Raw genomic sequence first — 14,652 nt, 5'->3', positions numbered from 1 at the left:
AATCCTGCCCTTACTTGTCTGGCTTTTGTTTTGAGCGTAAGCAACTGTTTCAATGAGCCGGCGTGATTTATTGGCCGCTGTAGAGAGTTCATACGAGAAAAAACAAGTTAGGTTGGGTGTGATGCTTGTGGCAGTAATCCTGTGGCTTTGTTGATTTCTTAAAGTGGATGAAGACAAACCCTACGGCAAGTAAGGGAGCGTTACCTGCAGTGATTTTGAACCACCTGAAAGGGTTGTGAAAGCTTAAGCTGTGGCAGGCTGGTTAGGACGGTTTGGCTGCTGTTTCATGGATAAACAACCTACTGCCCACAGGCCTGCATTTACTGTTTGTCAGTCGGTCTGCGGTCAGAGGATTCATTGCAAAGTTGTTGGGGAATATTCAACCTCACTGTGGGCCTGGCGTGGTACTTGAGAGGCAGTAGTGGGTTAACTTGGTCACAGAGGAACACTCATTGGGGCTCCAGGGCCTCATTGATCAGATGTTAATCACTGGTGTTTCATACATCACCGGAAAATATTTGATTTAACAAAAGTTAAATGGTCCAATTCTTCTTTGGTTTTTAGCAACATCTCATGGTGGCACTTAAAAACAAAGCTGAACAAGCTCCATCTCCTGCACCAAAACATTTTTCTTCAATAATTCAAGGTTACACGTGGTGAGTAACTCATTTACAAATTGTCATTTTAGAGCATGGGCTATTCCTTTAAATAGTATTTTTCCCACCTTGCATTTGTCCTTGAGCGCCAACCGGGCGACACAAGTAGACTTCAGTGTGACATAAATATTAATTTTTGTTAAATAGACACACAGGTGTGTATGATGTCAGCTCATTTTTTCTTTATCAGCTTTGACCGCGACTCGGCCAATCACAGCGAAGGACCGGCGCTGACCTGTAAAGGTGTGTTAATGGCGTGCAGCCAACCGGATCCACCTGAGCGCGAAACAACAGGCGCAACCTGGGAACGGCCGTGTGTGTGTGTGTGCGTGTGTGCGTATGTGCACGCGCGTGTGTGTATGTGACTGCGGGTGCCTAAACGAGCTGTAGGGGGCATCCTCGCCCTTGCTCGCGGAGATCCCCCCTACTTTTTTCTCTCTCTCTCTCTCTCTCTCTCTCTCTCTCTCTCTCTCTCTCTCTCTCTCTCTCTCTCTCTCTCTCTCTCTCTCTCTCTCTCTCTCTCTCTCTCTCTCTCTCTCTCTCTCTCTCTCTCTCTCTCACACACACACACACACACACACACACACACACACACACACACACACACACACACACACACACACACACACACACACCCCTCCTTCTGCCAGACTCCCAGGCCAGGCAGCGTCGCCATACGGAACATCCTGCCCTCAACGGAGAGGGGGAGGAGAGAAAGAGAGAGAGAGAGATAGAGCGAGGTCTGGCATCTCCCTGTAGTAAATCTATCAGGTCTCGAGCACAAAAAACTCGGAGGAACAGAGAGAGAAGAGGGGGAGAGGCCTCGTCATTGCTACCTGGATCAGCAGCAGCGCGTGAAGCCTTGGATTTAAAAACCCGACTAGAAGGACGGATGGTCGCGCGGACCGGCTGCGCGCTCTGAAGTTGGACAGCCGAGACACAGACGGCAAGCAGCAGCAGATTTTGCCCCCCCCCCCCGGCCCCCCTCCACCTCCCCGAACCCCGTGAAGGCAGCGGCGGCACCGGGAGGCTGTGCCCGCGCACCCCGACTATGAAGCTGCCTTGGCTCCTGGCGCTCGCGGCGCTGCTTGCTCACACCGCCACGGTAAGCACAAGCATCAGATCCTTTGTTAACCGGGGAGCCCTTGCGCCCATGGCAGTCAGGGCATTTTTTTTTGTACATGCATGTGCGTGCGTGCATGAGTGTGTGTGTGTGTGTGTGTGTGTGTGTGTGTGCGCGCGCGCGTGTGTGTGCGGTGCGTTCTTATCAATGAGACAGTGACGGCTGGTGATCGGTAGGAAATCCTGCTCTCGACCTACTTATCGGCCCGTATTTAGCCGTCCCTGACTCCTGCTAGGGGGGCTCGCGACTCCCGTGCACCCCCACCCCCTGATCTTACGCACACACTCACACACACACACAGTAGCCTTTGTGTCTCAGTGTCGGGGTTTATTGTGGCCCATGTCCCCTCGAGTCAGCAGGAGTGTGTGTGTGTGTATGTGTATGTGTGTGTGTGTGTGTGACGGTAATTAGCGGGTAATCTCTAATTGAACTTGATTACGGGTCTTTGTGCGGTGCCTCGGTGTGTCACCAGCTCACATCCTGCCGTTAATTTGGGAGGCTCCAGTCATACTGCGGCTTTAACGACTTTATTACCGGGTATCACGCTGTAGGACGCGCGTGCGTGTGTGTGTGTGTGTGTGTGTGCGTGCGTGCGTGTCAAATCTCTAACCTGTAAGGTGTCTGCCCCCTTGACTGCCAGATAACGGCGACCTCATTGTCCGCATGCCAGGATCCGAGCAGGGGCATCCTCCTGGTGTGTGTGTGTGTATGTGTGTGTGTGTGTGTGTGTGTGTGTGTGTGTGTGTGTGTGTGTGTGTGTGAAAAGTGGGTGGGGTAACCGGGGGACGTTAACGGCGATGCGGTGCGCGAACGCAAGCCCTGGATGGAATGATGTCATCGGGAATCGCGAGGAGGAAATCTGATTAGGAATGCGCGAGCCCCCCTTCCTCCACACCTCCTCTCCGGAACCATCCTCCACGCCGAGCTTCACGCGCACCACTCTGTCCGTAGCACGCCCACACCTTCCGTTACCGATTAATACAGATTTATCCCATGAGGTGGAGGAAGAGGAGGGTGGGAGCTCATTGAATCATTGAGAGAAAAGTGAAGCAACCACCAGATTATATTTAGATCTACATTTGAATGTAAGAAGAAAACATTATTTAATATTCTGATAACATCCCTCGTGTCTGGTGCTAAGTACAGAGTTTATATGAATCTCTATAATAAGTTTACCTTCATCCATGACCGGATTAAGCTGGTTTTGGGTCCAGATTTTGCTTTTGGGCCTCTTCTGATACACGTTCCCCTTAATTCTATTGACTGGAATGATATTTTAAGACCTATTCTTTCACCATCATTTTAAATCCAAAAACAGACATTTATTCAGGAGCTTGTTAGCACAACATAAACCAGAATAGTAAAACTCTTAAATCTAGATTTTTGGCACAAAAAGACCTAAAAATGCAGAACCCTGTCTTAGTTGATGTCTTATTGCAAATTCCTTAACACATGTTCAATTAATTAAATTACCAAAACCAATTGATGGAGGCTTTTAAGGACCCCTCGAGGTCTGCCGCCCCGGGACAGTCGATCGCCTAGCCTAATTCAGTCTGCGTTGACACAGACACACACACACACACACACACACAGATTATTACTGGGTCAGTCGGTTGTAATCTTTGCCAAAGATCCTTGGCCTCAAACTGACCTAATCCGTCTTGAAGTGTGCAGATGGAGACAGGTGTGACACACACACACGCTTAAATATACACTGTGTTAGGAGTGCACAGATGGATGCAGATGGTGCTTGAATTGGTAACACACACACACGCACATACACACACACACACACACACACACACACACACTGACACACATCAACAGTCTAATAATTGCAACACTCACCTCAAGCAACCCAGGCCTTGAGCGCACATGCACACATGACCCGTGGTCACATGCATTTGCTGACATCTTTCTTTAGATGCTTGAAACAGATGACTTTTGTTTATGTGTGTGTGTGTGTGTGTGTGTATCGGTTTCCTCTGATGAGTGTTCTCCGGTGTCATGTCTCTGTGGGTATTTCCTGTTATCGGAGTTGTGACATCATATCCGGGTGACTATATATATATATTTCACATGGGAGACCGTTTTTCTCACAGACATCTAAAGTGTTCCACAAATAGTGTGTGTGAGTGTGTGTGTTTGTGTGTGTGTGTGTGTGTCCATCTGCCTTCATGAGAGCGCTGACTGTCCATCTGTCTGTGTGGGCTCAAAAGTAGTGAATCTTCTCTGCCAAAAACTTGTTCTCGCCAGCCCTCGGTCCTTGAAAAGTGCGTGTGAGAGAGTGTGCGTGTCTGCGTGGGGGAAAAAGCGTTGTGTTCTTCAGGATCATGTTTAACTCACAGAATGAATCAGTGTTTTGTGCCTCCCATAGCTGACAAAGCCCCCCATAGAGAGACGAAGAAAGAGAGAAGGAGCAAGAAAGAGGAAAAAATGGCCCGAGTGGGGCGAGTAAGGGAGAGTGTGGAATGTGAGAGGCAATTTGACACAGGAAGTGGGTCCTTCTCACTCTCCTGGAGGACAAAGTCCTCTCACAAACACACACACGCACACACACTAACAAGCTGGCAGGTAGAAACCACTCCTGGTGTGGAGGGGGTATTTCAGGTGTGTGTGTGAAAGGATGGGTGAGGGTATATGGGGGTCATAGAGGAAATGAAAAGGATCTAGGTTCATATCCGGAGCGGCATTCAGAGGACAGACGTCTGGAGGTGAGCGTAGACAGAAAGAGAGAGAATAATGATGCCCTTCAGCGAGAAAAACATCTCCCCCTCCTTCCTCTACCCACCTTCTCTGTTTGGGTGTGTGTGTTCAATGTGTTCATACCTGAAAGCAATTTCTTATCACAATGGAAGGGCCAGCGTGGCAGATGTGCAGCATTTGACTGAAATTAGTTTTGAAGTCTGATTCAACTCGGAAGGAATGGAATTTCCCACTTACCATTAAACTGATAACAGTGTGTGGGGAGGGAGAAACCTGCCTTCACAATACCTTCTGTCTCCTCCCTCTGAGCGGAAAGAACAATGGGAGCTAACGTTCAGCCCTCTATAGAAAACTATCAGTTGAGTAAGGATAAATCAGGGGCCGTCATTATTGGCCCCAAGGGAGCTCAAAAGACTTTTAAGCTCCAACATCAAACTGCATACTGATAATTTAGGTGTCAGTATTTCTAAGGTCAGACGTATTTTATCTTTTGAGCATGCTTATGAATGAATCCATGCTTTTATAGACCACATTATTGTATTTCTTCCTCAGCCATGACCAAATGGCGCAGCAGCTTGTTTGCAGATGGTTCAAAATTATACCAAAGACACAGTCAGCTCATTATTCCAGGGTTGGACTGTCACTATTGGCTACCAGTGGAGTTTAAAACGTAATATAATATGTTAGTCAGTAACTTTCAGGTACATACAGTAAGTTAAAGTCCACTGGATGTTGAACAGGTTCCCCAAGCATTTCCTGTTCATCACCCCCCATAAAAGTTTGGAAGCATTTACTTCTCACTGAATAGTTTGAGGCCTAAAGAGGTAGAACTCGGGGAAAAGGCAAAGATTAGAGAGTCGACCAAACACGTTATACAACTGTGTACGAGAACACAGCTTAGGGGAGGATCCACCGTTACTCTTTTGCAATAAAACATTTCTAGCTGCAAACATGGAGACTTATTGCTTTTATGTCAGCATCGTATGCTCTATTAAATCATATAGATCTGTTAAAGTGAATTTGTGATGAATCCCCCCTCATGCATGAATCATAGCCAGTTTTCCATAGCCTAATTCCATAATGATGAATATACAGAAACGTGGAACAACCCCCCCCCCCCCCCCCCCCACCTAACTCCTCCAGATGGATTGATTCGTATAATTTGTGAATATTGCTCTGCATATCCATCTGGGAACTCTCGGTTGGAGATCCTTTGGGAAGAAGCTGAAATACTGTTTGCTGATTGGATAAATCATCTACCACCACCTCTGTTGGTGATAGACAGGCCAAATCAACCAATCAGATCAACGAAGCGTATGGCACAGCATTGAGGCAAAGTGAACAATATGTCAGTAAATGGTAATTGCCGGTTGTGTAACGGGAATTAACAGATAAAAGGCACAATTTCAGGTGCTCAGTCCATTTTCCAACAGAAGGAACCAAGAAACTAAAGCTTCAGCGAGCGGCTTGCTCGATAGCTGCGCTCATCTCATCCGTGGAAGCAGTCATGTTGTTAACACGGAACAGTTGCTTCACGTTGCGTCACACACCGCCTCAAAACCAATGCTGATTGGTTCGGGCGCTTGGGCAGCCTTCTCCAAATTTTCTCTGCCCCAGGTTACCAGACTGATCTGCAGGTAAAATACAATGGAGCTCGCAAGATCAGGATGCCGATGTTCAAGTGGCGTATTGACAGAGCAGTGCCAAGCTGCTTACATTCAAATGATGGTATCGAATAAAGTACTCTATTGGTCTCGCTTCATTTACACTATTTTCACTGCGGTATGGTTAGAATGGCAAACACCTGGCCTTGCGAGCATTTCCATCGCCAACCACACCCTCACATGATGGGCGGGGTGTAGGCCGAACGCCAACAGCCACTTCAGCGCGACAAATAGTGTGACATCATAAAGGTGTGACAACAGCAGTTTGTTGTCGTCGCAAGGAGTGGGGATTTTTAATAGACTGTGTAGTGGGTTTGGCCGGTCTAGCACCACCCTATCAGTACAGTACCATTTTCCTTTGGTACCCTTACGAAAGGGTGTCGGAAAACGGTAGGGTACGGGTCTGTTGTTTAGGCTCCTTTTATAATGGAAACACAGTGAACTGCGTACCGCACTGTACCCAACTGAACTGTACCACGCAGTGGAAACACGCCAAAGGGTACTGGTATTGGAACTGGTATCATAATGTTTTAAATGATCAGTCACAGTGGCATTTTACTGCAGAATAAGTAGATGCTTTCATTCCTTTTAGCTGATAATACCTCAGGATACTTTGGATTTTAAATGCATGTTATACTTGTAAGGAGTATTGTTACACAACAGCATTAGTATTTTCACATAAAGGATCTGATATATGGAACCGAATCTTTATCTTTACTGACACTTATATTGTTTTACTTTCGAGTCCGATTTCTGTTACAGTTTAGAAAGTACCTGTTTTTTTCAAAAATCAATAATAATATTAAGCAACACTAAACTTTCCCCTGTGGAATGCGTTCAAGTCATCCCACGTATAAAAAGAATGCAGTTATAGCCTGAATTCATCCAGCTGGAAACGTTGGCTCCTCTCATCACAACCAGTAACACACACACAAGTGCAGACACGCTTGCTCACATATATGCACCGGTGCACATTAACATGAAAGTCCTGATTATCTTACACACACTCGCAGTGCTGTTGTGAATAGCCGCGGTGGTGTGCGGTGGTTTTGTTGATTCAGTGAGTCAGAGGGAGACGGAGAACGCTGGAGGTGTTTTAGGTAGGTCGAAATGGGCTAGAAACACAGCCTGTGTAGATACTAAACACACACACACACACACACACACACACACACACACACACACACACACATACACACATAGATTTTCCCTTGCAGTAATTGGGCAGCACTGCGCAGACATACTCGCATACATATTCTCTGGAGAGGGGGGTTAGATGAATATATAGAGAAAAGGAAGGAGGGAGGAAGAGGAATGGAAAAAAAGGAGGTGTGCAGACCACAGGATAATGAGAAGGAGGGTAGGAGTGGAGGAAGTAAAATGGAGAGAGGTAAGGATGGAAAAAGAGTTAGGGTAATGGCGAGATGGGGATGCTAGATAGCAGAGGGGAAGACGAAAAATAAGGGAAACAGATTGAGCGCTGAGTGGAAGAAAAAAGAAGGGGTAGAGCCCAGAAACTGATGGGAACAGGAAAGAGTGGGAGGCAAGAAGAGGAGAAGATGGGGGATAGTGGGAGATGGAGACGGAGAGCGAGAGGTGGGGGCTGGATGATGATGGGGATGGAGCGAGGCCAGGAGGACGGAGATGGAGGGATTGAGACAGAGCCAGGATGGAGGGATGTCGAGTGAGCGCGAGCGAGGGTTGGGGGAGGGAGGTGTGCGCTGCTCATTCCCAGGAGACCGCACTCTACCTGCTCTTCGCGGCCGTCGCCATGACAACCGGCGTGGCTGCCGCTGTCACAGCTTTATCGCCCTTCTCTCCATCCCTCCCTTCTCTCTCTTTCTCCTCTCTTTCTTTCATTCTGTTTCGTCTCTTTTTTTTCTCGTCACCTCTTGTTTCTCTCATTCACAGCTTTTTGTATCTCATTCTTCATTTTCTGACTCGGGTTTCTTCCTCCTTTCCTCCTCTTGTCTGTCTGTTCCTCTACAGTACATTTAAAAAAAAGCGGTGGAAAAACAACAGTTCTTTCACTTTGAAGTGTGTGTGTGTGTGTGTGTGTGTGTGTGTGTGTGTGTGTGTGTGTGTGTGTGTGTGTGTGTGTGTGTGTGTGCTATTACTGGACTCTAAATTAGAGAGCATAAACGCAGTACTGGCTCCCACAACCACAAAGCATTCTGGGATTTCTGTGTGTCAGAGCTTTCGCTATAAATGAAAACCTCAAAAACTGGGCGCCTCCTTCCCACTACCAAACCCACGTGTGTGTGTGTGTGTGTGTGTGTGTGTACGTGATTGTGTGTCTGACAGTGAGAATCACAGATGCCGTTCACCAGCATGTTAATACTGCTAAGATGGTGTTATCATTTTTCACTGCTTTTATTCATGTTTCTCTTTCGCACTGCTCTCTCCTTCCTCACACGTTTCCGTAACAACGGGGTAATTAGGTTAACGAAGGGCCGGATGGGCGGGGTCATGCAGAGCTGAAACCCAATGCAGTCCAATGGGACTGCAGGAATGTGTATTTCCTGGCAGGCGGCTGATAAGAGCGAGCCGGGGCCATGATAAGGCCTGCCTTCAAACTCCAGATCAGACCCTAAGTGTCGTCGCTGTGAGGCTGGCCTCCATCTGACCAGCAAAACACAGCTCGCTCCACCTCCCCCTCCGTCTGTTGGCCTGTTTGTTTGTTGATGGTAATTTTGTGAGTAACTTTACATTTACTCAGTTTTGTCACTTTTATTTGTTAAGAACTTTCAGCCTGAAGTCTCGTTGAATGTGAATACGGTGGATTCATTCATTAGTTGGTCAACAGAACATTAATCATGAATGTTCTTGATCTTGGACACTTCTTCTTCTTGAGTTTGGTCAGCAGATGGAGGTTTCCTAGTTGTCATGGAGATGGATCTGCAATTATTAGTTAATGTATTAGACGAGAGACAGAAAACTAATCTTTGTTTTCTTGCTCTGGGTCCTACTTCTAAAACGTAAATATTTGCTGGTTTCTATATCAAACACACAATCTCTGGGTTTTAGATTGTTGGTCGGACAAAACAAGACATTTCGAAATGTCACAGCTACATTTTTTTGTTGTTTTTCATTTCCACGAATATCTGACACCTGGGGCAGGCAGTTTATCCATAATATCTGTCATCATATTGTAATTCAAGGGGTTTACAATAAAACTAGACTTCTGTACCTCCCATTTGTCCAAGCACAGGTAGAGAGAGAGACACACACTCAGGACAGAGAGGGGAGAGCAGGAAGAGGTCTCACTCTACTTCAAATTCTGCCTTTTTTCTTTTTACCTGCTGCAGCTTTAATGGACCAAATGAATAATAGAGAAAGATAATCAGCAGCTTCATCAATGATGAAAATAATCATTAGTGGCTGTCCTAATTTTCATGTTAAAGAATATTAATTACCAACTCAACTAATTATTAAAGTGATTAATTTAGTATTAAATGCCGGGTGGAGACCTTTTTTTCTCCTCCTCTGCTGTCATCACTCTTCTTACTAATAAAACCATAACCACGCCACAAAAAAAGAGGCAAGAGGATTTACAGCTTTTCTCTGATTTATGTTTGTAAATCGATACTCTGCGAAATATTTTTCACATTTCATAGGAAAAACTATAAAAAGAGATAATACAGTGTTTGATCCACTGTGCTGTTTTATGATATACTAAAAGAACAAATGATAAAACCTCAGAACAAGGTTGTAGCTTTCCCCTCCAGTCGACCACTAATGAAACCAGATCTCCTCTGCTTTTGAAGCTCTGTTCAAAGAACTTGTTTCCTTAGCTGCATGTCATTGGCGCAGGCATTTTTGACCGCCTCTGGACGAATTCTATCATTGTTCCTCTGGGAGCCCATCTTAGAAAATGGCCACTCAAGGCTGGCTATGTTTATTTGCTCTTAATGGTGGTAGTGTCCTTAAATGAAGTCACAGTGGAAGATAGAGAGTGTGTCGTCCTGCGGGATTGTCTCTAAAGTTCTGCAGGAAGAGGTAAATATCAAGTAAAAAGGGAACAAATCTAAACAGAGGTAATTTTACACGCGGGGAAATTTGAAGGGATACCACTGTTGCAGTGAGAGAGGCTCAGACAAGCAACCGAAGTAGAAATGTACAATGAAATCACAGTTGGATTTCACAAGATGCACGCACGCACATGATCGGATACATAAATGTTTTGTCGTCATCCAATTTGTCGTCTCTGTCCATCAACGTCACAGTTTCTGTTTTCAAACGCCTTCTTCGTATCATCTTTTTTTCTCTGATGACAAAAAGACGATTTACAGCTATCTATTTCTGATACTGGAGTACAACCAAGGCAGAAATATAATCATTATAATAATATAATAATTATAATTACTAAGTTGGTCTTATCTGTGAACAGCAACATTTCATCATAGATTCATTAGGATTCACGCTTTGACAGAGATCTCCTTGTTTGCATACTGATGTTTACCAACTGTGTGTGCGTTTGTGTGCTTAAGTGGTCACTGGTTGCTCACTTGGTTATAGGATGGACACAGGAAGTGAGTATTTATAGACTTGGCCTTCAAGCTTTAAATCAGGAGGGAGCTTCCTGAGTGCTGCACAAAGGGGGGGATTTTATATAGGTGTGTGTTTTTAACGTGTGTTTACGTGTTCTAAACGGAGGTAGAGGACGCGATGAAGGAGGAGCACAGGGAGGCCGCTTGTGCGAACGAGAGCAAGAAATACTGTGTGCGAAAGGCATGTGACTGTGTATGTGTGTGTTTGAATTATTTAGCCCAACGTCCCGACAGAGGAGTGAACGAGGTCAGGAGCTCATTGCTGCAACGTTTTTCCTCTCTCCATCAATCCATCTCTACACCCTTCCACGCACAAGCGCCAACCCCCCCCCCCCCCCCCCCCCTTCATCGCTGCAGAGCTCCTCTTTTCTTCTGCCTGTTTTAATAAACAGGAACTTAGTAACAAAAGGCTTCCCACATGTTACTCATGTCCCCTCAATTATGGGCAAGTCATGAGGGAAGAACATCGATCCAATTAAATACAGACTGTGCGTGTGTGTGTGTGTGTGTGTGTATGTGTGTGTGTGTAAACCTTTGAACCCCAGTGCTTTAAAGCGCTCTTTCAAAGGCGTTTTCAGTTTGAACGAGCCATTGAAGCTAATGAGCTGTGTGCGTGTGTAAAGCCATTTATGTGTGGAAGTGTGAAAAGGTGTGTGTGTGTGTGTGTGTGTGTGGTTGGGAAGGTAGGGATTTTGTAATATGGCTTGCTGGTTGCAGCAGGTTGTTTTTCCTATATGATCTTTTTATAAAATACCACATACACACACACACACACACACACACACACAAACACACAAGCACACACATACACACACACACACACATGCACTGTGGCGGCAGCAGGTGATTCATTCTTAATCTTTCATTCCAACAGTTGTGGATTAGCCCTAATCTTAGCCAGCAGAGACCCAGGTCTGAAAGGCTGACTGACACCGAGAGAGTGTGTGTTCTCGAGTGTATTGTTTATTAAGCCGTATGTGTGACATGGTGATTGTCTTCCGTTGCCGGACTGAGTGGGGTTTCTGTCTGACAGGACATGATATGACTGTGGCAGATTCATGTGACAGATTGACACTGAAAAATTAGAGACAGCAGCAGGAGCAGGAGGAGGTGCTGATAGAGGAAAGCATGACTTGCTTTGACATTAATTCCCTTTCTGACATTTTAAATTTAGCTCCATCACCCCCAAATGTGAGTTATAGCTGTATTAAGTTGGGTTATAGTTTACACAAAGGGCGGCGGCTTCTGATTATCTTCATAATTGATTTATCTGCCAATCATTTTCTTGATGAAGTGATTAATCAAAAGCAACAGGATTTCCAGAAATCACAACCTGGTGATTCAAGATAATCCACAGACCTAGTTGTGAGCGGTTTCATGTAGGAACTACTTTCTATCTGGCGATCTACACCCGCCAATCGTATCACCGCGTGACAGGACGAGAGGTTCGTACTCGTGACCGCGTGAGATGTAAATGTTAATGATGTCCTCGTCGACTGAGCTGAAGCGTTAGCTATCTAAGGAGAGCCGGCAGCTTCAGTAACTGCTCAGACGAGGACGAGAGATGTCGCTGATGAGTTTTTCAAATGTATTTTAAGCACCGCAAGCCAAGTGCCATCTAGTTTCATTATTTTGGAGAGAAGGCAGACATCTCTACGGCCAATATCTCCAACAACGGGCAACTCACACCAAAACAATCTGGCTTGCTAAATAGCACATGTAAGAAGAGAAATATGTACTTTTTTATTTTGGGGTGAATTGTCCCTTTAACAGCCTCAGTTTATTATGATGTTAAGAACAGGGAAAGCAGCAGATTCTCATCTTTGGGATTTTAGTACCAACAACAAACTGATACTTTTATCTGACGCCTTTACCTTTTTTCCCCCTAAAAAAGTCTTTTTTTTCAATATAAAATAAAATGAGCTCAAATGTTGTTTTTTTTGTCTAAACAGAAGCAGTCATACAATATTTTTCCTTGAATAAAAATACACTTGGGGTGCAACCAACGATTATATTCCTTCTCCATAAATCTGCTGATAAATCCTCACAAATGATAAGAAAGTTTTGGCATCTTTCTCGACAAATGACTGAAAACGGTTATCAGAATAGCTGTAAGTTAATTTTCTGTTGTTTGTTCAGTCTAACATAATTATGATTATGATAATTATGAATCAGTCTTAACCAAAAAAGTACTGAGGTTCAATAAGCAGACCTAGTTGCAAGGTGATGAACAAAATTGGGGTTATTTATCTTGATTGTTCTACAATCTCCAATCAAACTTTTTTTTTGTGAAATCAGAGCGTTTTTTCCTCTCTTCTCCTTCACTCGCGGCTGCAGATGAATTTCCATCAGCACTGAAATAGTATCGAGGTTCAGGGCGTCGTGGCAGCCTAGTGGTTAAGAGGCCCATGATTACAATGTTCATGGTCTGATTCTTTTTTCGTTGTTGTAGCACTTCACTCCCCCTTTCTATCCGCCTATTTCCTGTAATGCCCAGTAATGAGGTTCAATACCCAACCCTAATTGTGAGAATAAAATGTTTGGTTTCGTAATCGCTGAACATAAATTGTATCTTATCACCTTTAACAGCCCTTGAGAAAAGTCCCCCCAAAATAAGAAAGAGCAGAAAAGGTGTGGTGACAGATCTTGAGAGTGATTAGATATTGTGTGGAGATTGAGGGAGAGGAGATTAGAAGAGAATGAAAGGGGGGAACGAGGTCAGAAGCAATCACAGACAAAAGTGATCTCGAAGGAGGGGTGGCTAAAGTGCAGCAGAGGAAGAGGGAACCCAGATTGGATAGAAGAACAAAATGCAGCTGACCGGGGAGGCGAAAAAGGAGGGAAGACTAGACAGAATAGAATGTGTTAATATGTAAAAACGCTATGAGTAGCTCATCAGAAAATAGCGTGAGATGAATGGGGAGGGATTGGCTTTAGGTAGAGTGAAATGATAAAAGAGCAGAGGAGCCGACGAGGGCGAAAAAAAGAGAAAATGAAAGGGGAGATGGATGGATTGGTGTCCCGGTAGCAGCAAAGAGAGAGAGAGAAACTGGTGGTTGAGGCAGGCCTGTAAAGAGCTTAGAGCAGCTGAGATGGATTGAATGGAGAGAACAACCTGGACAGGATTACACCGAGACACAAGAGAGAGAGAACGGCTGTAAGAGCAAGATCTTATCATAACCCATGTATCTCCCCGTCCTCTAGTTACATGTTTCCACTGGTTTACTCCGACACTGACCACTTTGCCACTTCGCAAGTTCGCACTTTAATTAAAGCAAGCACAGTATCGAGGAAGTAATGATCACCAATTGTTATACCAAGCACCGTTGGAGCTAATCTATGTGTTAGAACCATCATTCTCCAGCCATTAGTTTCTTAAATCCACCTCTTAATTAATTAGTCGGTGGGTAATGTTGCCTACCGAGGGATGAAGCTTTACTGCTAAAGAACAATCAGAGATGGATGAACACACTCGCACCTGAAGCTCGCTTTCATATTTATTTTTCAGATGAGGTGATTTAACAGAGGCTGAGGATGATAACACTGTCTGGGTGCAACGGGGGAACTCCCGTTCTGCATATTTCACCCATTAATCCTCATTATCTACTTGCCTACACCTGTACCTGCTCCGCGCATTTCTAAAGCTGACAATTTGTGGTTTGAGGGATTTCTGTGTCAAGTTATTTATTGGAGAACCGCAGTTTATCCCTGTGCAATAGCCGGGGGTTGTCAGACATGGTCGGTAAACACAGGTTTTTGGGAAGGACGGTACCAAACCCAGCAGTGTGACATCAAGACCTTGGGATGATGTGCAAAGTCCATGTGCTCAGCTGTCGTTCACCAAGAAAGCAAACAAGCATAATTTCCCCAGATATTATGCTGTTCTCCTAGTAGTTGCATGCGTCCATTAGCTGCAAGTACTTCAACCAAAGAATGATTTGAATATTTTCAAG

At 45.0% G+C, this 14,652-nt stretch overlaps 1 protein-coding gene across 1 annotated transcript in view; it reads left to right on the top strand.

Moving 5' to 3' along the window:
• Window positions 1–1,325: 1,325 nt before the first annotated feature.
• The window catches only part of sdc3 (syndecan 3), a 36,956-nt gene continuing 23,629 nt past the window's right edge, over window positions 1,326–14,652 (top strand). Inside the window, exon 1 of the mRNA XM_083926084.1 lies at window positions 1,326–1,761. Within this exon, the coding sequence (XP_083782210.1) occupies window positions 1,708–1,761 (54 nt within the window). The 5' untranslated portion in view covers window positions 1,326–1,707. The remainder of the gene's footprint in view (window positions 1,762–14,652) is intronic.

The sequence above is a fragment of the Echiichthys vipera genome, assembly GCF_963691815.1.
Source record: "Echiichthys vipera genome assembly, chromosome: 13".
NCBI classification, from domain to species: domain Eukaryota; kingdom Metazoa; phylum Chordata; class Actinopteri; order Perciformes; family Trachinidae; genus Echiichthys; species Echiichthys vipera.
This window is presented reverse-complemented; position numbering and strand designations above follow the sequence as displayed.